Raw genomic sequence first — 26,018 nt, forward strand, 5'->3', positions numbered from 1 at the left:
GCTTTGCTTTGGTTTGCTAAATTGCTAATGTGTTCGCTGCTAACGTTAGCCGTGGCTACACTCGCGGCTGGGTGTTTTGCATTGATGTGATGGGTTAAACTTGAGTTGCTTCGGTGGTAAGCAAACTCCTTCTTACACAGAAGGCATATGACTTTACCCTTATTAATGGTGCCGTCGGGGCGTTTGTGAAATGTAAATTTCCCGTTCATTGGTCCAACTGTCAAAGTCTCCTCTCCTCTCTTTTATCTCTGCTCCTCACCTTGTCCTGCAAACAGGGTGTGACTGACCATGGTTCCACCCCCAACAACTCAAGCACAAGGAGCTCAACACATAAAAACGGATTTTATAGTAAGGCAACTCGCATACAGAATCAGTAAAGTTAGAGATTAAAAATGAGATTAACGCGATTAAAAAACATAACGCGCTAAATATGGCTGTAATTAATTAATCGCAATTAACGCGATAATGTGACACCCCTAGTTTAAATATGTGAGAGTTACACTGCCCTACAAAAACAAAACGCCGTAACATGTTTGCTCAAAATGAGTTCATGTCATTTTGTTTGTATTTGAGATTTCCTTTATCATATGAATAAATATCATGGAAAATATTGAGCTCAAACTTGACCTTTGACCTTATTTGTCAGTTCCTGTGCTCTGCCTTTGTGTCATGAGACAAAAATAAAGATTCATGCAGAAGACTGAATGTTTAGATTGTGATTTAGTTCATAAATATATTTTATTTTTAAATCCAACCTCTCACCTCCTTCTTTTTGTCGTGCCTTGTCCTTGGCACAGGGAGTGGGCAAACTACGGCCCGGGGACCATATGCGGCCTTTTAAAGCTTTTAATCCGGCCCGCCGAACTTGAATAAATTAGAACAATAAACCTTGCTAATGTTTTATTTTTCCTGCAGTTGCGGCGTTTCCCAATAGATGGCGCACTCTAGATACACTGACCTTTGCTGAGGTGCGACGAAATACACGCATCAAGAATCTCGGACTTCTGGTCACTTGCACAATTCATACTGGGAAGGATTTTCCAAAAAAGTGAGCGTCAAACCTCCATGTTTGTTTTCCCAGTGGGATGTGTCTATTGACAAAGTCGATCTTTTCAAGTCTTTTGAACCATATCACTTTTGTTTCTGGTTCTGATATTGTCATATTTTAGTTTTGGGATTCGGACATCGTAATTGTTGTGGTTGTTGGATCCAAACAGCGGAAAACGGCTCGAGAAATTTTTTTGCGAACTCCATAAATGCAAAAGTGAATCAGATGTGTGTGACTCAAACCTCTGTTCAAACTGTTTCTCTTCCCAACGGGAAGTGTTTTGAAGAAGGTAATTTTCAATAAATAGTAAACACAACGTGAAGAAACTTAAAAGAACAGATGATTTTTTTGTGATGCTTTGTAATGAATTTCAATTGAAATTCAAGCACAGGTTTTCTTCATATCCCATGTTATTTTTGTTCTCTTCACTCTGTCCATCTGCTCCTGGTCCAGAAAAAGAATGAACGAATGACACAAGGATACAGAGAGGACCTGGATGTTCTAAAGAGCAGCTCTAAAGTTGTTGGACCCTCCCCTAGATCCTCCCTCAGAGTCAGATCCTGGTCTGGTACTTTGAAGACTGGCCCCTCTGAGCGGGTCTGAGCTTCTTCTGACCATCAGACCTGCAGGAGATGATCAGACCTGCAGGAGACCACCGGACCTGCAGGAGACCACTGGACCTGCAGGAGACCACTGGACCTGCAGGAGACCACTGGACCAACAGGAGACCACTGCAGACCTGCAGGAGACCACTGGACCTGCAGGAGACCACTGGACCTGCAGGAGACCACTGGACCTGACAGGAGACCACTGGACCTGCAGGAGACCACCGGACCTGCAGGAGACCACCTGGACCAACAGGAGACCACTGGACCAACAGGAGACCACCAGACCAACAGGAGACCACTGGACCAGACCTGCAGGAGACCACTGGACCTGCAGGAGACCACTGGACCTGCAGGAGACCACTGACCTGCAGGAGACCACTGGACCTGCAGGAGACCACCACACACAGCAGCACTTTCACTGTTGAAGCTCTGCAGATGAAACTTGAGATAAGTCATGAAAACTCAGCACAGACGAGAGACAAATCTTCGTCTGATAAACATTTCAAGATAAACACACTCGAGTTATTTTTAGACGTGTTTTACTGCATTTTTGTCACACCAGACGTACAGTGTTTCTCAAACTGTGGTGCAGGTGCTGCTTGGACTCATCTGGAGTTTTAGTTTGTGTTTAAACTTTAAAGGGTCGTTTACTCGTCACAAACAGAAACAAACCTCGAGTTGTGTTTTGTTTCATTCACACACGTTGAACACACAAGCTCTGCAGGTTTAGGCTGAGTTCTTCTCTCAAACAGAAAACGCTTTGTTCCACCTTGTGATGTCATGTGGTAATACAGGAAATGTGTTTTTCTCGTGTGTTTTTAAACTCCGTACACTTTCACAAGAATCATTTGGATCATTTCAGACCAGGAACTTCCAGTCTCTATGATAAACTTTGGAGATGTAAACAGACTAATAATCAAGTTTGACTCAAACATCGTGTGCATGAAACAAAACACAACTCCAGGTCTGTTTTTGATAAGAATAATAATAATACTTCAGTTTTGTGTAAAGATTTTCACAGTAACACAAACACACTTCATAATAAAGTAACTCTAAAATAAACTGAGAATAATCTAAGAGTTGCAGAAAAAATCCTGACGGCAAATTTCGGGAAAAGTCGGTAAACATGATCTTTCCCATAATTCGAGGTACTGAGTCCAAATATTTTGTTTACCAAGCAGGATTTTGAGTTTTAATTATAGTAATTAATTAATCATTGCATTTATACAGCACCTTTCAAGATACATTCATTGTTCGATTCACTCACTGGTGGTAAGTTTCTATTGTAGCCACAGCTGCCCTGGGACAGACTGACAGAAGCGAGACAGACACACAGACACACAGACACACACACACACAGACACACACACACACACACACACACACACACACACACACATACAGACACACACACACACACACACACACACACACACAGACACACAGACACACACACACACACACACACACACACACACATACACACACACACACACACACACACAGACACACAGACACACATACAGACACACACACACACACAGACACACACACACACACACACACAGACACACACACACACACACACACACACACACACACAGACACACACACACACACACACACACACACAGACACACACACACACACACAGACACACACAGACACACACAGACACACACATACACACACACACACACACACACACAGACACACACACACACACACAGACACACACACAGACACACACACACAGACACACACACACACACACACACACAGACACACACACACACACACACACACACAGACACACACACACACAGACACACACAGACACACACACACACAGACACACACACACACACAGACACACACACACACAGACACACACACACACACACACACACAGACACACACACAGACACACACACACACACACAGACACACACACACAGACACACACACACACACAGACACGACACACACACACACACACAGACACACACACAGAAACACACACACACAGACACACACACATACACACAGACACACACACTCCACTTTCATACTGGGCAGTGTGGTTGAACTTTATTGTCTGAGGACACAACAACAGTTTCTGACACACTGGCGCCCTCGTGTGGCTCCTGATTTTCCCAACAGTCTCCAGTCCAAGTCCTGACCAGGTCCGGCCCATGGATCTGTTAAAATAACTTCTGGTCTTCCTGGTCTGGCCTTGCAGAGATCTGATACATTATTCATTAAAGGTGCACTGTGTCACTTTTCTGGTGGGGGTCCGCAACCTGCTTGTCTCCATGGAGATGTAAATGCTTTGGTTTTTGTCCACCACATGGCATTAAACAAATCTGTGCTGCATTTATTCAACTACAGGTGCTCAAAAATAACTTTAAAAAATAAAATAATAATACTAACTGTGAGCGGGGTCGACCTCTCCACGGATCTGACCTGTAATTTGTCTTGCAAGTCTCCATGGAGATTCTTAAAGGAGCACTGCGTAACATTTCTAATGGAGGATCCGCTGTCCTGTTTGTCTAGAATGTTCCGCAGTACAGATTAAACCTGTCTATCATGAGGAAGACGAGCAGGTTACACCACTAACTACATTACAGCTCAGATCTGTGGAGAGGCGCCCCCTATTCACAGAAGGAATTATTGTATTTTCACTGCAAAAAACTAAATCAAGCCAAGTTAAGATGACTTGAATTAAGAAAGTTTTATCATGATTTGAGTAAATTTCATTTGACAAGTAAAATGATCTGCCAGTGGAACAAGACTTTCTGTACTTAAAATATGAAAATACATCTTGCTGCACTTAAAGTAAGAAAAACAACAACAACTTTTTGAACTTAAAGTAAGAAAGAAAATCAAATGTTGCTTGAATTAAGAAAAACAAACTCTTAACTAATTTGAACTTACTTAGATATTGTTTTTTTTTTCTAGTGTTTGAGTAATAGTAACACCCATAATGAATAAATACTAGATAGAAATTGCTTGGAACATTAAAGACAAAGCAATAACATCTCCATGGAGACAAGCAGACAAGTTCCACACTGCAGCTTTAGTAAAAACAGATATAAACAAAAAGACGATTCATTTACACTGTATTTTATTTACAAAGTTTCAGGCACTTTTCTAACTGTACGAGACAAAGTAGAAAACATATATTACATTGTGAGTGTGAGAACGGTCCATGTTTGTACTAAAAGTTTTTATTTTTGGTCTAAAAACATTACGGTGTGGATACGGAGAATAAATATTTAAAGGCACATTTTAAAAACACGCAGGTCAAACGCAGTGTCTCTGTTTCTGTTAAAAGGATTTTCACTGTCACTGACATCCTTTTAACAATCGTCCGTCAGAATGTGAAAAAAAAACCCCTAACAAAGTCTCACACCGCAAAAACAGAATGTATAGAAGAGTTAAAATGACCCAAATTAAAAAAAATAAAAATATATATATATGAATTTGAGTAGTTTTTAATACTTTAACTTTTCTTGTTTTTATACTCTTTTATCTTATCTTTCTATTGTTCTATCTTAGTATTTTTATTTGTAGTTATTTCCCAATCATGTAAAAAAAATATAGAAATTATTTTGCTTTACTAAAAAAAATCTAAAAAAAATCTAAAAAAAAAAATTAATTCTAAAAAACATAGAAATTATTTAGTTGTACTGAAAAAAAATATATCCAATCCAAAAAAAAAAATATATTGTTTGTCTAAAAAAAAATGTAAAGAAATGTTTTTTGTAACTTTTCTGGTGGAGGGTCGACTACCTGTTTGTTTGTTTGTTTCCATGGAGATGTTAGCTGCCTGTAATGTTCCCCAGTGGGGCATTAAACCCATTTACCATGCATTTATTCAATTACAGATTTGTATTTATTTATTTATTTAATTTATTTTTATTTTTTTTATTCGTGAAAAATACCTTGAATTGAACAACATGATTTCTTACTGTGAGCGGGCGCGCCTCTCCACAGACCTGCTCCTTGATCACCAGCTTGTCTCCGTGGAGATAGTTAAGCTTAATGTCATACTGTTGAACATTCCAGGCAAAGTTATAACATCTCCATGGAGGCAATCAAGTAGCAAAAAGTTACACAGTAGAGCTTTAAATAGTTGAGACCATAGTTGTAATCAAAAAAATCTTATCAAAAAACTTTTCACATTTAGTTTAATATTCTTAAAGGTGCATTGTGTAACTTTTCCATCAAATGCTTTTCTCCATGGAGATGTTATTACTTTTTTTAACCAAGTTACAGGTTTGATCTGTGGAGAGGCGATTCCACTCACAGTCACAATGCCTGTTTTTATAGGGACTTTTGAGCTATAAAACCTCCTGTTATTTAATAAATGTAAAGTAGAAATGTTTAATGTCACACTGTGGGACATTCCAGGCAAAGTAATAGTATCTCCATGGAGACAAGCATCTGACAGGTCCTCCACTAGAAAGTTACACAGCCCATGCTTAAATTGTTGCAATAAAAAAAACAACAAACAAACAAAAAAAAACTCCTAAAACTTCTCACATTTAGATTTAGTTTAATCTTCTTAAAGCTGCATTGCGTAGCTTTTCTGGTGCGGGGCTCGTCAAATGCTTTTCTCCATGGAGATGTTATCAGTTTTTCTGACCAAGTTACAGGTCAGATCTGTGGAGAGGCGACCCCGCTCAGTCAGAATACCGTTTTTTCTTAGTATTGTTGAGCTATAAAACCAGCCGTAATTTAATAAATGTAAAGTAGAGCTGTTTAATGTCACACTGTGGAACATTCCTGGCAGAGTAATAGTATCTCCATGGAGACAAACATGTAGTACCCCCTCCATCAGAAAGTTACAGTAGAGCTTTAAATAGTCGAGGCCATATTTGCAATAAAAAAAACCTTGTCAAAAAACTCCTCACATTTAGTTTAATATTCTTAAAGGTGCACTGTGTAACTTTTCTGGTGGAGGGTTTGTCAAATGCGTTTCTCCGTGGCGACCAGGTTACAGGTCAGATCTGCGGAGAGACGACCCCACTCAGTCAGAATACCTGTTTTTCTTAGTACTTTTGAGCTTTTAAATCCACCTGTAAATGAATAAATGTAAAGTAGAGCTGTTTTAATGTCACACTGTGGAACATTCCAGGCAGAGCAATGACGTAGCCATAGAAACAACCAGAAAGATGCATCGTCCACCTTTAATTCTAGTCATTTTAACCCATTTTGGACATTCAGTTTTTGCAGCGTAGCAAAGGCAACAAAGGTGCAACTCTCCAAACACATTCACGTGACAAATATATAATTTTATAAACAAAAAAAACTTTCACTTTCGCCAAACACGTCCGGAGATTCAGGCTCGTTTTACAGTTCGGAGGATCCTCTCGTGTCAAAACGTGTCTTTACAAAGTTGTTTTCTTTGATTTTTGCTGCTGCAGTTTTCCAAAAGTCCAGGCGCAGTGCACAGTCCGGCCACTAGAGGGCGCCAAAAGTCTTTCATTACGTCATTGGCAGCACGTTGTACGTAGAAGGACCGAGTTCAAATGTCCGTGGCGTAAAATCATTTGTACTTTTTTGAATATGTAGAGAATATATGTGTTTATTTTTACAGTTTGTATTTAGAAATGTAAAAAACAAAACAAAAAAAGTAGTAAGGTATAAATCGTTTTTTGAATAAATATGACTCATTTTCATTGGTAGTTCATGTTTAGAAAAATAACGTTTATCTTTGGAAAGGTTTTAAGGGAACAACATTTAAACGACAATTTAAAAAAATGAAAATTGTGCTTAATTTTACCTTAAAAGTTTTGTGGAATTGTGGAAGGAGGAAGTAGGATTTAAAGGTCCTGTATTACGCAAAATTTACTTGAGTTTACGTGAATTTTTTGTCATGTTAAAATGTTGTTACCTTCTCGAAAACAGACCTGGAGCTGTGTTTTGTTTCATTCACACGTTTATTATTAGTCGGTCTACATCTCCAAAGCTCAAAATGTTCTCTGTTCCACCTTATGATGTCATGAAGTTGTATTGTTTTCAAGTTAACAGCTCCATTTACCTTTTTTTTTTTTACTAGAGATGGAAAATTCCAGGGTGACAGTAGCTCAGTTGACAGAGCGTTTGTCCACTGATACCCACATAGCTCTTTTTCACTGACAAAATTTCAAAACCTTTCCATGACTTTTTCATGACCTCAAGTGAATTTTCCATGATTTTACGACACCTACATGTATAGAATTGATCAGACTTTTAGGGGTAAATATGAAACTCTTTCCACTCACCTTATGGTTTGTTGTTATAGTTTTTAACATTCAAAATCCTGTCCGTGCATTTATTGTCATCTTTTTTAAACAAAAGGTGCAGATGTTCAGAAATAATCATAATAGTCTAATGAGAACTTAACAGAACTTAAGAGATACTAAAATTCCATGATGTTTCCAAGATTTCCATGACAGTGAGAACCCTGACCACAGATTGGCGATGCAATTAAAGCTCCCCTGGGTGAATGCTGCCGTTGTGTCATTGGGCAAGACACTTAACCCACCTCGCCCCAGTGTGTGTGTGTGTGTGTGTGAATGGGTGAGTGGTTCCTTGTTGTAAAGAGCTTCGAGTGACTTGAACGTGGAAAAGCGCTGTATAAAAATTTGACTGTTTAATACCCAAATGATTCTAGTGAAGGTGTGTGGAGTTTAAAAACACAGTGGAGCGCTTCCTGTATTACCACATGACATCACAAGGCGGAACAGAGTGTTTTCTGTTTGAGAGAAAAACTCAGCCGAAATATACGAGGTTTGTGTGTTAAACATGTGTGAATAAAATAACACAAAACACAACTCCAGGTCTGTTCGTGGTCCGTGTGCCATTTGTTTTTTTGAATTTCATTTAAGAACGAAAAACAATAAAATGGGAAAACAGTTTGTTATTTGATTTTTCTGTTTTAGTGTCAAAAAAACAAAACAGATTTCAACCTCTGTTTCCAATATTTAATTTAAAGTTTATTTCAAATAACACCAATCAAAAAACAGTCTCAGTGCCTGTTTCAATTTTGATATTTTATTCTCTCTGGTTTATTTGCTCCAGAAGTTCTGCTGCAGTGTCAACCATGGATCTATAATAAAAACAATTTTTATTTTAGTTCTATGGTGTCAACTGAACAAAGTTTATCACTTCGATCCTTCCTTTTTCTCATCATGGAGTTCAGTGATGATGTTCTAAGACACCAAAGTAAATGCGTCGATGACATGTTTGTCCATAAAACTGAAACCATTTTTCAGGTGAGTCCTTCTAGCAGCAGAACTTCCAAAGTAAATAAACCAAAGAGTATAAAATATCAAAATTAAAATAGGCACCGACACTGTTTTCTGATTGGTGTTATCTGAAATAAACTTTAAATTAAATATTGGAAATAGAGGTCGAAATCTTTTTTTTTTTTGGACACTAAAGCAGAATAATGAAATAACAAACACTTTTCCCATTTAGTTTTTCATTCTTAATTGAAATTCATGATGAGGAAACAACATTACAACATAGATCTGAAAAAAGCGTAATTTCTCTCAAACTTTTTAACATACAGCTGTATTCACATGCATGATTTTAACACTTATTTTATCAACATATAAGGCTCTTTTTTCCACATTTTAATAAAAGTTTCACAATTACAGCGCACACAGCTATTTTTAACAATAGCATATAATCTATAAGAGGAAATACAATGTACACATTTACAAGAGTAACGTGGGGTTTACTGCAGATACTGTTTGTACTTTTACTGCGTCTAAAAACGACATGCTGTCCTTAAAGGTGCACGGTGTAACTTTTTGGTTGGGGGTCTGTCATCGGTTTGTTTCTACGGACACGTCAATGTTCCACAGTGTGACATTAAAACAGCTTTACTTTACATTTATTCAATTACAGGTGGTTTTACAGCTCAAAAATACCTCGAAAAACAACGTTCTGACTGTGAGCGGGGTCGCCTCTCCGCAGATCTGACCTGTAGCTTGGTCTAGTTTGGTTACTGTGACGTTAAAAAGGTTTAATGCCATACTGTGGAACATTCCAGACAAAGAAATAACATTTAATGGAACGGACCCTCCACCGGAAAAGTTACACAACGCACTTTTGTTCAGTTTTTCATGTTTAGTTGTTTTTTTTAAGTGCCTTATATTATTGAACAGAGACAACCTGCGATTTAAAATAATGTTATGATTTTCTCAGAGCTAGATCACGATTTCGATTTAATCATGATTCATGTAAACGTCTTTAATTAAATTCATTTGCTTCTTTTGAAAGTCCACACTTCTCTGTGATTGGTTAAACCCGCCTGTCACTCACTCAGGAGGCGGAATAATGAGAAGAATGGGTGGGAAACGTTGTCTTTGTTTGAGCACGGAGCCCAAATTTGTGAATCAGGACATGAATTTGACCAAAATAGCCGATCGTCACAGGAATTACGATTACCGCCATCTTCAGATTAGACTTTAACTCGCTTGTAATTATCTTGGCAAAAATTAAAAAAAGACAAAAAAACAAACAAACCAAAAAACAAATAATACAGACATTTCAAAACTGATTTTTTTTTGGAGATACTGATACCCAACTTTTGTGATGCTGTTATGGACTAAAAATAATGGAGCTAAACGGTGACTCCAAGGATCCAGAAGTAGCGTTTTTATTCATTTTTCCCCTAAACATAAAAAAAAAGTAATAATACAAAATAAAATCCTCGTCTATAACTTTATAAACAGCTAAGTCATTAAATAATTTCACAGAATCTTATGCCTTTTGGATTTAAAACAACCTCATTATGGATACTAGTTAGCATGTAGCCCGTTAGCATGTAGCTCGTTAGCATGTAGCACGTTAGCCTCAGCTATGTGTTTGAACTCTTAATATTTGAATTTTTCAAAAAGTTTATGGGAAAAATGAAAGGAAAATTTACTTCTGGAAGCAAGTGAGTTTCAGTTGTCAATATACATATATATATAAAAAAAAAAACAGTCTGTTGATACTTTGCAGAGACATCAGGCTGGGGGCTAAATGTTCCACCATTAGAGATGCATGTAGCGGTTACCATGGTGACACGACGCACGCATCAGTGATAACTGTCCAAAAAGTTTTAAGATCAGTAAAAAAATATATACAAAGTAGATTTAAATAACGCATTTTCAGGAGTCTGTGATCAGTTTGAACGTTCTGTTTAGGAGCTTGATTTTTGACAAAAAGGTGAAAGAGAACAGCACAAATCGGCTGATCTGTTACAACTATAGTCATCTTTATCTGGTCAGACTAAGGTGATCATATTTACGTTTGTGAAAACTCGGACACTTTACCGGGGTGGGGCCTGGACATTGAGCTACTCTCACCTCGCAACCTGTGCACATGGCCTCCCACTTGTCTCGACCGGGATGGAAAATGGAAAATTTCTTGTACAAGTTACTGTTAAATGCGCATGTTGCAGACTGACCAACTGTTTGTGTTTGCTCGCTCCTTCTGAGTCACAGAGAGCTACGAGAGCCGCTCAATTTAATGGACCCAATGAACGGTAATGAAAACCCGGACATTTCCAGTACTTAAAAAAAAAAAAAAGGACACCCATGTCCAGGGAAAAACGGACGTTTGGTCACCCTACGTCAGACTGTTAAAATAAAACTCAGATTAACTCTAACTTCCTTAAACAGAGCTTCAGACAGAGTAGTGCTTTCAGTTAGCTTCACATCCTAGAATTATAATAAAATCTGAAAGTGAACCCAAGATGGCGTCGTGGACTTAAGATGGTGTCGTGTTGTTTTCAGTGGCCTGTGCTCATCGGCGCATGGAGCTTTTGGCTTAATCGTGTGTTGTGCTTTGTGTCATAAACATGCGTTAAGGAGAAATGATTAATACTTCACGCCAGGTCGCAAGAAAATCAAACCTGTTCGAAATCCGGTCGCGTCTTGTGAGGGTTTTGCTCTGTTGAAGTTGATCGTTTAGTGTGAGAACATGAATCGTGAGCTGGGAACTTTAAAACCCTACGATAGAGCGATGTACACATGCGGGACCAGACACAGAACAGTGCGGCACGGGACATATTTTGGGCTCGGGCGGGTGTGGGATGATAAACTGAAGTCCCGCAAACTAAATATGAGTGTAAAGTAAAATATACAAATGATTAATGTATGCCTGTCATACATCATTTGTGCTGGATATTTTATTTGGCATTAAAAAAAACATTTTAGGTAGCTTAAATTTGTGGATGTGGTCTAATTTCACGCACATTTTAGACAGTTTCTTTCCGCTTCTCCGTGTATGATAGAACTTAAGAAAGCGAACGTCCACATCCTGCGGGATTTACGGACAGGAGCAGGACAGAATATTGCAGATGCGGGTGGGAGCGGGAATGAAAATTCTGTCTCCCACAGTGTGCGCCCGGCTTTATAGATCCCACAAAGAATGTGGATGACACCAGCTGCAAAGTATCAACAGTCAAATACAGGTAATCGTGGCCAAAACAGCAAATAAACTCTTCTTCTAAACTCCTGTTTTGTGTACATTCTGGTCTCACATATCTTCATACAGGAGCATCCCGTTGAACACAGTGAGGGGCTCCACAGAATGAGGAGCCAGTTTCCCCATCACCAGGTCGATGCACACGGTGTCTTGGGCCTGGAGCGGGAGGATCAGGTTGAACACGACCAAAGACCCGGCGATGGTCTTGGCCTCGGCCTTGGGTTTGTTCTCCAGAGCCTCGGGCTGGTACCCGCCGGAGTCCGCGCGCGCCATGCCGTAGTTGGACTTGGACAGGACCGCCTCGATCTTCTCGTTTTTGTATCCGGTCAAAATGGCGCTGAAGAAGTAACGGCCGTCGACAGGAGCAGTGAAGATACCTGTCAGAGAGGCAGGTGACGTGTGAGTAAAAGTGTGACCAATGTAATATTTTTCATCATTAAAGAGTTAGAATGTTATTTCCACCTCAAAAACAGACCTGGAGTTGTGTTTTGTTTCATTCAGACATGTTTAAACCCTGCACATTTAGGCTGAGTTCTTCTCTCAGACAGAAAATACTTTCCACCTTATGAGGTCATGTGGCAATACATAAAGTGCTCCACTGTGTTTTTAAAATCCATACACCTTCACAAGAATCATTTGGATCATTTCAGCCCTGGAATTGCCAAATTCTGCTGTACTAAAGGTAAAAGGAGCTGTTCACCTCAACACTACAGCTCCATGACATCACAAGGTGGAACAGAGCATTTTGAGCTTTGGAGATGTAGACGGGTGAAACAAAACACAGCTCCAGGTCTGTTTTGATGAGGCAGTATTATAATATGGCTTAAAGACGGGGTCAAACTGTGTGTATGTGAGCCTCCCCTTGAAGTAGGTAAAGACAGCTGAGCCCCTCCCTCTTGACCAAACTCCCCCCGCCTGCCTCCCTCACAGTAAAAGTATCTTTTGTGTTCCTGCAGTGATGAGTTTTAATAACAACTGATAATATATTTTTATTTAATATTGTATTTTCATATTTTTTAAGCCATTTTTGCAACAGCAAATAATTCCAACTTCATGCAGGCCTAACTGAGGCGACTTTTAACATAACTGAACATCAGTAGGACACCAGGACTAAACCAGGACTAAACCAGGACGAGATCAGGACTAATCTTGGACTTGAGAGAGAGAGAGAGGGGGGAAACCCTACGCCCACAGCAGGGTGTCTGCAAAGCGCGATCAGGCGTCGGTGGCTCTTAGCTCAGTGAGGTGCAGAGCTCTGTGCCAGTCCAGGTCCAGTCAGACCTGGTTCAGTTCTGGTTCGGTCCTGGTTTAGTCCGTGTGTGTTGCGCCTCCCCAATGGCTTTTTTGGTGCCTCTCAGGGGACGTGCCATCTCCAGAAAGTTACTTAAGGGGGAGGGTGTTACGACTCCAGCTTGGGTCTGTATTTTGTGGGTGTGTTTGTGCTGCTGCTGGCTCTCTCTCCGTCCTCCCTTCCAGATTCCAAAGTGGGAGGGCCAACCAACCAGCTGCACCTGATTGTGGGCGTGGCCTACCACCTTTAAAGACTGGCTCTCTCTCTCTCTCCTCTCCACCATGCAGCCACAACTTAGCTAGCATTCTGTTTTTAAATAAATATCTATTTTTGTAACACTTTTTAAACATGTGTGGACTCTCCCTTGTTCGTAACACTGAAGCTTTAATATTTTTCATCGAGTCATTCGGTATCAACATGGACTCATGAGTTTGTAGTGAGGTTTAGTAAAAACAATGTGAATCCGTAATAGATCAAGACTTAAAAGTCCTGTCATATAATTCAGTAAAATCTGTCTCTTTTATCATTCTGTGATTTCAGCTCCAACTGTCCTCTGTCCCACCTCCACTTCAGCAGCAGAACCACCAGCCTCCTCAGCCTCTCCATCTCCTTCTCTACACCCTCCAGCAGCGTCTTTATTTGATCAAACTAAACCTTGTCTGATGGAGATGTTGTGTGTTCTTGGACCTGTTTTGGGGTCGTAGAAGTCTCCCTCGTTCACCAAGATCTTGTCAAACACCACGGTCCCTGGTTTCTCCACAGGGACCGTGAGAGCCGCCGAGAAGGACAGTTTATGGACCAGAGCGTCGATACCAGGAAGACCTGAGGGACAACGAAACAAAATGTGTCAAATCCAATCAGACGCATCACGAAATATATTAGAAAGAAAGACTCCAACTGAAATTAAGTCATGTATGTTATATATTACTACTCTCACTGTTTTAACATGCGCAATGCCACTTGACCCTTGCCTGGCCAAATAAAACCACACACTTTAACTACATTTTACAAAGATGTGTGCGTTTCCTGTCTCCTAGATTCCAGTTAAAGGTTGTATGGAGGATTTTTTTTGTTTTTTTTTTTGTTTCAAATTGTCAATGATAGATTATAGAGGTGCAGTAGCCTTGTAATTATGATGACCAAAAAAAAGAGAATAAAAATTCATCAACTCTGGACGTGGTGGGGCTAAACATTTGCCAATAGATAACGACACTGCCTCGTTATCTGTGAGCTGACAGGCTGTCAATCAATCTCCCTACGTTTCTAGTGTAACTGACTTGCCTGCGCCGCCGGTACGTGGTTTACGTACGACTGTCACGCAGTCCACAGACGCACAGACGCTGTTTACTCCACCAACGCAACAGTTCTTAGCGGCTTTTTTTGACCTATATCTTCCTCGCAGTTCGCACAAAGTTTATTGCAATGGCGACAAGAATCTACGAGCAGTTAGCCCCAAAACAAAGTCTGTTTTTGAGGTCGCTGAAAGAAGAAGACAAGGGGAAAAGCAGCGAAACCAAACTAAGGTGATTCTTGAAGATTCATTCCAGCGATGGCGCAACTGAAGCAGACGCAGGGTCTAAAGACTGACGCATTGGTCCACAAATTACTTCTGGACAGGAAACTTCTGCTTATTATGAAAACGTCTTTATTTCCAAGAGTTAGACAAACGTTTTTCAGGACATGAATGCGAATATCCTATGTCTGAAAAGGTCAATTTTCAAGGCAAAGAAAGAGTCCGCTTGCTGCTGCGTGTTGTAGTAGTAGCTAGTTCATTCACACGGAATCTCCGCGCCCTCTCTGCCCATTCCACTCTTCTCCCTGCTCCTCACGGAATCTCCACGCACCGCTCCCCTCTCCCTCCTCTCTCCTCTCCTCATTCCCTGCTCCGCTTCTTCTCCCTGCTCCTCACTTCTTGTCCGCGCACGAAATATCCGCGCACCCCTCCCCCCGCTCCTCACTTCTCCGTCTTGCCTAACCAACACTGTAGTTAGTTGTTTACAAGTCATGTGCACCGGCTGTAAACAAACCTGTTTCTGGCGTAAGGAGGAGGAGGGAGGAGGTGTTTCTACGTAGGAGCTGTGGGGGAGGGGGGTGGTTTCACGCATGCGCAACATTTGAAAAAGGACAAACAGTCGCTGGATTTCTCGTTCCTTGGAAAATCCTCTATACAACCTTTAATAGTGACTGACAGGCAGATTAACGAGTCATAGAAATGAACAAACACACACCTGCATCACCTTTGGGACCTGGACAAAAAAAAAAAGAAGTAGATAGAAATCAGATCAGAACACAAACACAGATAATGTATTCATTCATAATTTGATTTTCTGAAGATAATCTGAGCTGTTTTCACCTGGAGGTCCTCGAAGTCCGACGTCTCCCTGTCGTCCCGGGAGCCCAGGAGGACCCCTCGCCCCTGGGTACCCTCGCTCCCCCTGAGGTCCTGGAGGTCCTGGAGAATAAAACAAGTGGCATTACTGTGTTGGTTTTTTTTTTCGGAAGGTTCAGTGCGTGTCCTAGAAAGAAGCACAAAAGATGGAAGGATCCGAGAAACAGGCCACTTTGTTTCAGCATTTTCCATTCAGAGATTCAGTGTTGATTACCAAGTACAACTGCCACCCTGGAACGACGCCTCTGCCCAACTCACAACGAGGGGGAGCTTTATACCACACATCTGACAAAACATTAACTTGTTGATTTAGCATATACAGCAAGAAAATGAACAATAATGCTGACCCGGTGCACTTTATCATGGGTGGGTACATGCCACGGGGTCCACATACATCAGTTTTCTGCTTCGTGGCATCTCAAAGTACAGAAAAACATGTCTTTTATAGAACTATAGATAGTCATACGTGTTTTTCACCCTGTTGTCATTCCAAGGTACAAGATATTGGGTGAATCAGCACGATCAACACAAAATATTTCCCACATTACTCAACAAAATCATTCAAATGGGACAATTACACTTATAGGGGGAGTTACATAATTTATATCACCGTGTTACATGTTCTAGTGTTTGGAAAATGCTTTATTTGCTGAAAACAACAAGTTAAAATGTTTCGTTTTTGACATTCTGAATCACTCCCCCTTCAGAGCACGATCACAACGTCGTCAACATACATCTCACTAATGAACCTCCTGACCATCGCATCAGGTTTGTGAAGTTGTAGTGTATTGTTTTGTATCATATCTTTGTATAGTATTGTGTTGTGTAGCAGCTTCTGTAGCAGTTAGCATTGGTTTTGCCTTCAATTTTTCAATTATTTATTTGTCATAGGAGGACAATATAATATCAGAACTTAAGGTTTAGTAATCCATTGGAACTGGTCCTCATTTCTGGCCCAGCTCTTAACTGGTTCAGCTCTGAAAATCTGCATTTTTTTGGTTTAATTCTGCAACCAAAAAGGGATTTTAAAGGGACAGTTCGGAATTTTGGACATAGGGCCTCATTTCCTAATTATGCCAGCACATGTCAATGGTCATAGTTCTCCTGCCACAAAAACCCACTCCACAAAACACCCGAAGCAAATCTATTATTACACCAGACTGTCAGTGTAAATGTTTGTGTCGGTAGAATAACGTTTGAAATAAAACTAACCTTGCATCGCATGAATCGTCGCACGTCGAGGGACTATTTTCTCATATATCAGTCCGCCGCTGCCAAACTTTCTATCTGGAAGTACAACTCGCTGCTGCTCAGACCTAAATCCTTCAAATGCAAGGCTGGTTTTACTTCTAAAATTATTCTATCGACACAGACATTTACATGAACAGTCTGGTGTAATAATAGATTTGTTTTGGGTGTTTTGTGGAGTGGGTAAGACTATTTTTAGTGGCAGGATAAGTATGACCATTGACATGCACTAGTCTAACACCAGTGACCTCTGCAAACACAAGGACTAGATGGAATATTTAAAAAAGTGTCTCCACACGTCTCCAACACTCTGGCTCAATAGGAAATGAGGTCCTATGTCCAAAATTCCAGACTGTCCCTTTAAAACCTCTTCAGACATGTTTTTAATGAAAGAATAATGTTAGAACATGGTTGAAAGCTCCAAAAAAAAAAAAAAAGCACCGTGGTATTTAATTATCCTGATGCGGTGCCCCAGTGACTTTGAAGGCTGGGTTTTGATTTGTTTTTATTATGATTTTTTATGTATTTCTTATTCTGTAAAGCACTTTGAATTACTTTGTGTACAAATTGTGCTGTACAAATAAACTTGCCTTGCCTTGGGTCAAATGCAGAGGATAAATTTCCCACATGAACAATAAAGTGAACCTTAACCTCCCCTGTCTTCCTTTACAGGTCTTTACCTCGGGCCTGCTCCCCCGCTCCCGCCCCCTGCAGGTCTTTGATTGCGTTGCTCAGAGTGGAGTTGAGGCTCTTGATTCTGCGGTGGACTTCTTCTTCACTGTTCTGAATCAGATCGATCAAACCTCCGTGAAGCACCACGGTGTCGTTCAGACCCCCGACACACGACCACAGGCTGGACACGTGACGGTTCAGGCCTGAGACATAGAAAAGGGGAAGTAAATGAGTATCTGAAACCAGGAATGTGGTGAGGTGCACTTTAAATCTTCAATAAAAACATGATGCAGAAGAGAGGAGAGCAGCATTAAAGGTACACTATGTAACTTTTCTGGTAAAGGGTCCACCGCCTGCTTATCTTTACCGAGAATGTTCCACATGATTTTAATCTCATTTAATCTCAATTATTCAGTTGCAGGTGTAAAGGCTGCTAAAGCTCTTAAATACATTTTCATGCCCTGAACCTGTGTCTCCAGAGCCTGAACCTGCAGATAGAGACACATCCTGCGTTTGTCTCATTCTCAGTTTATGTTCAGGCCTCATGTAAAAGAACCTTCAGAATTCCCTCTCTGAGCTGCAGCGGCTGCACTGGCCGCAGGTGCTGGGGTTTAGGCAATGACCTTTCAGATCAGAGAGACACTGGCAACCCAAACAAGAGACTTGTGAGGCTCATTTCTGATTGGAGGATCATTTTGATCATCATTTTTGGAAATTGTTCCGCCTGCCCTCCCATGATGCATTTCGAATAGTTTGTTTGGACTTGCTGTCTATGGTTTGGACCCGAGGTGGTGTTCCACCAGAGGGACTGCACCAGAGTTTGGCATTTGGTGTGGATTCAAGCACCTGCATGTCTTTTTTGAGGTCTCGGTCCACTTGATTCAGTGCAGATCTGAGTGTGATTGATGCTTTCAAACCAACGAAAACAAACCGAACTAAGAACTTCTGGTTCTGGTGCACCAATTACTGTGAAAGCACCCTTACATATGGTTACTGAAAGGTGCACTATGCAACTTTTTAAGGGTCTGTTTCCTTCTGGATATGTCATTGCTCTGCCTGGAATGTTCCACAGTGTGACATTAAACAGCTCTTCCTTTCATTTATTCAATTACAGGTGGTTTTAGAGCTCAAAAATAGCTAGAAAAATAAACATTCTGACTGTGAGCAGGGTCGCCTCTCCACAGATCTGACCTGTAACTTTGTCTGGTTTGGTCTCCATGAAGACAGAAAGGTTTAATGCCAAACTGTGAAACTTTCCAGACAAAGCAATAACATCTACATGGAGAAAAGAATTTGATGGACCCTCCACCAGAAAAGTTACACAATGCACATTTAAAGCCTGTACTTGTCACAGTAAACAGAAATTAAGTGGGCAAGACCAAACATACAATGAAAACCAGATAAAAAGAAAAGCTCTAAAGTGTGCAGAGGAAGCCCTGATTCTTTACCACCAGAGGTCCCCATCCTAAAGTCTGAGAAAACACAGTTCCAGGTGCAAAGGATTCACCAGGAATCATAAATAAAATTCATAAAGAAAAACCTTAAAGTTAACATTAAACAACTAAACTTTCCAGGTTAAATCTGAACAGGACTCAACCAGGACTGAGAAAGGAACCAGTTGTTTCCCCAGGACTAAATGTGGTTTTCAGGATTAACTAAACTGAAGTCCAGTTTGGTAAATAGTTTGCATATTGCCACGTTTTTCTTTTTCATCTAGATTTGATTATCAAGACAGTTTTTCTTGCTCTGACAGCTGTTTGGACAGGAAAGTTTGATCACAGGACACGTCATAGCAACATCACATGACCACTCTGAGGAAGACCACTAGTGTGCAGCTGAAACTGTCAGATATGAAAACAAACTAAACCTTGGTCTGAAAAAAACCCAAAAAAACAAATCATATCAAATAAAAGAAATGACCAGAAGACCAAATGAACCTCGTTGGACCACAACACACTCAAGTTCTGTCTCTTGGGTTTTTCTGTCTCAATCTTTCAGTTTTGTTCATGTAACCGTCTCATTTCCACATGAGTCTCACCCAGGTCTGTGATGACGCTGCTGTGCTTGTTCACGGTGTGTTCGAAGCCTCTGAGGGAGTCGTTGATGGAGCTGAAGGAGAGGATGACCTCTGAGAGTTGACCCTGCAGAGCCTTCAGCTGCTCTGAGCTCAGAGGACCGATCACACTGTGTCCGTCCAGAAGCTTCACCGAGGGGGGAGAGGAGCCGCCCAGACCGGGGCTCTCTCCACCTGCACACAGAGGAGAGAGGAGCAGGGTTACAGTCAGTACGATGGTTCTTCATTTGTACATTTTAAAGTTGCAATAGTGAAAACATTCTGTACTGATTTATTCCCCATGGATTTAAGTAAAATTGTCAATCTGGTCACAGACTCTGACCTGTGGGAGTGTCTGCTGAGGTTTTACACCCGCTGCACCTCTGCACGTCCTGCCTGAGGAGCTGCACCTGATCCTGGAGCCTGGAGCAGCACTGGTCCCCACGATCTACAGAGAGGAAACAAAATCATTTAATCATTTAATCATTTTCTATTTGTTTTAACTACTTCTATTGTTCTATTTGAAAACAGTGAATCAAGCATTAAAAAAAACAACAACTTTTAAATCAACTTATTAAGTTGATATAATCGTTCACAGCACGATTTTTGTGAGTTCACAAGCTCCAGAGGCCTGGCTGCTGCCTGGACCACCAGACCAATCAAAAAGCAGCACTGTAGTGTAGGTGGAGCCAAAGATGAAGAGCACAAACAAGCCAAGACTACTTTAACTTCTTGGGTTCTTTTTAAAGACAATACAGTGGTCTGATATGGTGGATTTTAGGTTTTCCTGTGTCTGCTTTTGGAACACCAAAAGGAATGTGAAAAGGAAACATCAGGGAGACTCACCAGAACAAAAAGACAAAGCAGAACAGAAAAACCTAAAGTCCGCCATATCAGACACTGTATAAGAAATAACCACATCATGGATTGAGACGGGGCTCGGGTCATTCGATCAAAGAACAACAAGTTCAAACGCTGGATCAGGAAGGATGGATAAATCAGGAAACGAGGCGCGGACACTCGGACAGCATGAACCCTGATGACGGAACGTTCCTCCTTTCACACACCTGGGACACACTCCTCCAGAGACACCGGGCGACGGGAGGCGTGGTCAGTCTGAGCGACCTGCAGGTCCTTCAGGTCTGACCACACCTACAGGAAGTAACAACATCTGATATACGACACGTCAACACCAACACTCCCGTGTTGTTCTGAAGATGCATCAGCAGCCGAAACATGTCAACAAGGTAAATACACTTTACTGTATTGTCTTTAAAAAGAACCCAAGAAGTTAAAGGACATAAAAAGACAAAATGAACATCTTTGGCTGTTGTGACGTTTCAACCAGTCAGATTTAAATATTAACCTTTTCCCGAGCCTTTTCAGTCTAAAACGTGTAGAACTCAGTCAAGAGAGCTGCACATGTCAGTCTTGCATGAGTCAGGTAAATAGGTTGAGCTGTCAAAATTGATTTTAAATCCTTACCGCTGCCAGTTGAGACCTGGTTGGATCCCCGGTCTGAGTCCAGTCTGGTCTGGATGGTCCTGATCTGGTCCTGTATCTGTGTGAGCGTGTGGTTGGAGGAGTTCTGGATCTTCTTGAGTTCGTTTTCCATTCGAGCGCACAGATCACAGCCGTGGCCCAGAGTCTCCACCTCCGTCACGATGCGGTTGAAGTGCTCCCCGTGGTCTCCGGTGAGGTCTTTGATTTTACGCACGTCCTGACTCAAGTCCACCACCTGCAGGACGGTCAAGGGGTTTACAACATCAACAAAATCCACAAACTAGAACACATTTTTATATTTATGCAGAGCAAACTAGTGTTTAGCCTTTGTACATCTTTGTATTAAAATTTCAGGGTTCACAACTATAAACTTTGTGTGTGAAGGAAAAATATGTGATGCCCTGTGCTGGCAAGAGTGTCGATAGAAGCATGTTTAAAAGTAAAGGAACGGTTGGAAACGTAAGTAAAAGTAATTTATTGTTTTATCATTATTCGTTTCACGTTGTAGTTCTTCTTCTTCACTTGCCGCTTGATCGGTCCGTCGGAAAATAGAGTCCCGCGGTCTTTTCTGTTGTGGCTTTTTAATGTGTCGTGGCTTTTTAATGTGTTGTGGCTTTTTAATGTGTTGTGGCTTTTTAATGCGTTGTTTGGCTTTTTAATGTTGTCGCGGCTTTTTAATGTGTCGCGGCTTTTTAATGTGTGTGGGCTTTTTAAAATGTGTCGTGGCTTTTTAATTGTGTTTGTGGCTTTTTGATGTGTTGCATGCATTTGCATTTGTGTTGTGGTGTTTGTATTTGTTGCGGCATTTGCATTAAAATAGAGTCCCGCGGTCATTTCCATTGTGGCTTTTTGATGTGTTGTGGCTTTTTAATGTGTTGTGGCTTTTTGATGTGTTGTGGCTTTTTGATGTGTTGTGGCTTTTTAATGTGTTGCAGCATTTGCATTTGTGTTGCGGTGTTTGCATTAAAATTGAGTCCCATGGTTATTTCCGTTGTGGCTTTTTGATGTGTTGTGGCTTTTTAGTGTGTTGTGGCTTTTTGATGTGTTGTGGCTTTTTGATGTGCTCTGGCTTTTTAGTGTGTTGTGGCTTTTTGATGTGTTGCGGCATTTGCATTTGTGTTGTGGCGTTTGTATTTGTTGCGGCGTTTGCATTAAAAAAGAGTCCCGCGGTCATTTCCGTTGTGGCTTTTTTTGGTTTGTTGTGGCTTTTTGTTGTGTTGTCGCATTTGTATTTGTTGCGGCGTTTGCGTTTGTTGTGGCCCCTCTCGACTTCCGTAGAAAAGCTGCAAAAGTTTGGCGAATAGTGAAAGTCTCACCTTGTCGTGCAGAGACTCTCCGGACACGGACAGGTCCTTGAGTTTGGTGTTAAAGTGCCGGATCTGGTCTTCGTTCGCCACCACCCTCCACTCCAAAGACTTCTGGGTCCCTCCCGCTCCTGTCCCGGGTCGTCCAGCGCTGCCCCCCTGCGGCCTGGTCCCTCCTCCGCCCGCCCCACCCTCTCCCCAGACACTTCCTCCGCCTTCTCCTTCACCTCTCCCGCCTTCCTGCCCGCCTCTCCCTCCGCCCGACGCCCCGGCTCCACCTGACCCTCCCACGCCTCCTCCTCCTCCACCTCCGCCGCAACACTTCTCCACCCTGTTCCCAATCGCCGTCGCGTTACTCTCCAAACTGGACACTCTTTTGGTGAGATCGTCCAATTTTTGCTTCACGTTGCTCACGTCCAGCTCCACGTCCGCGATCCTGTACGCCTGGTCGTCAAATCTATCCAAAAACACCGCCTGTAGATCCCGAATTTCATTGTTACAATACTCCTTAACTTTGGACTCCACATTTGAGCATTTTTCTTCAGTTTTGCGGAGCGTATTGTTGAAGTGTCTTTCGAAATTCCTAAGTTGCACGTTCACTTGTTGGTTGTCTCCTCCTTCGGTAATTCCGAAGTTGTTCCCGCCTCCCGCTCCTCCCAGTCCGCCGTTTTCACCGTGTAACTGGTTTTGTAGGTTGTCCAGGTTTTCGGACGCAGACGTGATCTTGCGTTCGGCGTTGGTGATTCGGTTCTGCAGGTCTTGGAGGTTGGAGCAGCAGGTCTGGGCCCGGGTTAGGTCTCGTCTCAGCGCGTCCTGGTTTTGTCGGTGACGGGAGTCCAGCGCGTTGAGCTGTTTCTCCAACGCTCTGATCCTCTCGCGATCCTCCAGCTGCTGACGTCGAAGGTCCTCCACTCCGGCCTACAAAGGAACAAACACAACAAATAAAGTCTCGTTACGTAACTTTGGGTAAACCGTCTATACAGGGTTCTCACGGTCATGGAAATCCTTAAACTTAGTATCTCTTTCAGGCAACTCCAGTGTTCTGTTCAGTTCTCATGAGGCTATTATGATTATTTGTGAACGTCTGCGCCTTTTGTTTAAAAGAGATGACAATAAGTGCACTGACAGGATTTTGAATGTTAAAAAACTATAATCCCAAAGCATAATGTGAGTGGAAAGGGTTAACATTTCATATTTAGCCGTAAAAGTCTGCTCAATTCGTAAGTAAGTAAGTACATTTTTATTTATACAGAACCTTTCACAGATAAAAAATCACAAACTGCTTTACAGAGCAAAAAACTACATAAAAACAATATAAACAAGAACAGAGGAACAGAGGAATTACAGACACAGTCAACTAAAAGCTTATCTAAATAGCAGCGTCTTGAGCTGCTTTTTAAAAGAGTCTATAGAGTCTGCCTCATGTCGAGCCGGGGAAAGGGCATTCCATAATTTGGGAGCCACAGCCTGAAAGCAAACGTCATCCCGAGTTTTAAATCGGGTCTTTGGGACCATCAAGAGGCCGTGACCAGAGGACCGGAGGGTGTGGCCTGAGGTGTAGGGGCGCGGTAAATCACTGATGTACTGGGGGTCTGTCCATTTAAAGCTCTGTAAGTTAAAACCACTATTTTAAAATCAACACGAAACTTAACAGGAAGACAGTGCAGTGAAGATAAAACTGGTGTGACGTGTGTTCTTCTGTTTGCTCCTGTTAAAATCTTGCAGCTGCGTTTTGTACAAGTTGCAGCGGCTTAAATGTAGAAGCATTAAAACAAGTAAAAAGAGAATTACAATAATCTAAACGAGATGAAATAAAAGAGTGAACAATCATTTCAAGATCAGCATTTGATAAAATTGGTCTGAGTTTAGTGATGTTCTGTAGCTGATAAAAACAGTTTTCAACACTTGGCTGCAGTGACTCTCCAAAGACACTGATCTGTTCAACAACACTCACAGATTTCCAAAGCTGGACTGGACAGAGGGACTCAGTGATCCTTAATTCTATTAATTCCAATTCTACACATGTGGGTGCTGTAAAGTCATGCAAAATTCACTTTAAGTCATGAAAAAGTCATGGAAAAGTTTTGAAATTTTGTCGGTGAAAAAAGTGGGAACCCTGGATATAGATTTATATGTTTATCTGTAGACAGAGTATTTAAGGTGCTGTAGCTGATTTATACTGTCTTAAAAATGTGAAAAACAGACAAAAACAGACTTATGAAACGGTATAGACCTGGATTAGTTCTGGTTTAGACCTGGTTTAGTCCTGGTTCAGTCTGTATGTGGCGCAAAAGTCCAGCATCGCGGTTTAAGTCACGGAAACGAGAAGCAACCATTATCTGTTTTTTCCATTATTCATTTAAACACAAAATCGAAAACTGAAAAAAAGTATTGTTATCCGATTTTTCATTTTAGTTTTGAAGACAAATAATGAAGAAAACTGTTGTTTTGTCATTTGCTTATTTTTTTTATTTTATTTTGAAAAACGAATGAACGAATGACACATGGATTATCAGTTTCTACTTCTTTAATCTATATGTCTGTCTTCTAATCTATTTCAAACTACATTTTGATTTGACTGACCAGTTGCCTACTCAAGTGTGCAGAGCTTTTCCTGTGAACAAATACTTCACTTGCAGTATCTCCTTTGCCCACTAGAGGGCTGTGGTTTACCTTTCTATAAATCACTTGACACTTGGTTGAACGTGTGAATGTGGTCGGAGCTAATGCTGACTCAAGACTCACAAGAATGTAACGCAAAAAACATGTTTAACTCTTCGATAAAGACAGATCCTGCACTCTGAGGCAGCAGCGCTCACTTGTCCTGGTTTAACTGGTAATCTGTGTTATAATCAGTGTCGGGGAGTAACAGATTACATGTACCAGTATGTAATCAGAGTACAAATTATGAGTAACTGTATTCAGTTACAGTTACTGTTTCAGTGAGTGGTAATTGGATTACAGTTACTTTGTTGAAATAAATGGATTAAACTGCGGTATTTTCCTGAGATCTTAACCAGGTCTAAACCAGGACAAAACCAGGACTAAAACCAGGTCTAAACTAGATCTAAACTAGATCTAAACCAGGACTAAAACCAGGTCTAAACCAGGACAAAACCAGGACAAAACCAGGACTAAATCAGGACTAAAACCAGGTCTAAACTAGATCTAAACCAGGTTTGAAACAGGTCTAAACCAGGACTAAACCAGGTCTAAACTAGATCTAAACCAGGACTAAAACCAGGTCTAAACTAGATCTAAACCAGGTCTGAAACAGGTCTAAACCAGGTCTAAAACCAGGTCTAAACCAGCTCTAAACCAGGACTAAATCAGGACTAAAACCAGGTCTAAACTAGACCTAAACCAGGACTAAAACCAGGTCTAAACTAGATCTAAATCAGGACTAAAACCAGGTCTAAACTAGAT

The 26,018-nt window shown here is 41.1% G+C and overlaps 1 protein-coding gene across 1 annotated transcript in view; it reads right to left on the reverse strand.

The window, feature by feature from the left end:
* Nucleotides 1-11,688: 11,688 nt before the first annotated feature.
* Nucleotides 11,689-26,018, reverse strand: part of LOC110172755 (EMILIN-1-like) — a 96,583-nt gene continuing 82,253 nt past the window's right edge. The window contains exons 6-15 of the mRNA XM_055154354.1: nucleotides 22,799-23,510; nucleotides 22,605-22,723; nucleotides 21,271-21,523; nucleotides 20,129-20,233; nucleotides 19,771-19,980; nucleotides 17,741-17,935; nucleotides 15,777-15,875; nucleotides 15,652-15,669; nucleotides 14,111-14,245; nucleotides 11,689-12,509 (exon numbers count right to left, since the gene is read on the reverse strand). Coding sequence (XP_055010329.1) covers nucleotides 12,184-12,509; nucleotides 14,111-14,245; nucleotides 15,652-15,669; nucleotides 15,777-15,875; nucleotides 17,741-17,935; nucleotides 19,771-19,980; nucleotides 20,129-20,233; nucleotides 21,271-21,523; nucleotides 22,605-22,723; nucleotides 22,799-23,510 — 2,172 coding nt within the window. The 3' untranslated portion in view covers nucleotides 11,689-12,183. The remainder of the gene's footprint in view (nucleotides 12,510-14,110; nucleotides 14,246-15,651; nucleotides 15,670-15,776; nucleotides 15,876-17,740; nucleotides 17,936-19,770; nucleotides 19,981-20,128; nucleotides 20,234-21,270; nucleotides 21,524-22,604; nucleotides 22,724-22,798; nucleotides 23,511-26,018) is intronic.

Source organism: Boleophthalmus pectinirostris, unplaced genomic scaffold (genome assembly GCF_026225935.1).
Source record: "Boleophthalmus pectinirostris isolate CB_2022bp ecotype Guang Dong unplaced genomic scaffold, ASM2622593v1 HiC_scaffold_19, whole genome shotgun sequence".
Taxonomy (NCBI): domain Eukaryota; kingdom Metazoa; phylum Chordata; class Actinopteri; order Gobiiformes; family Gobiidae; genus Boleophthalmus; species Boleophthalmus pectinirostris.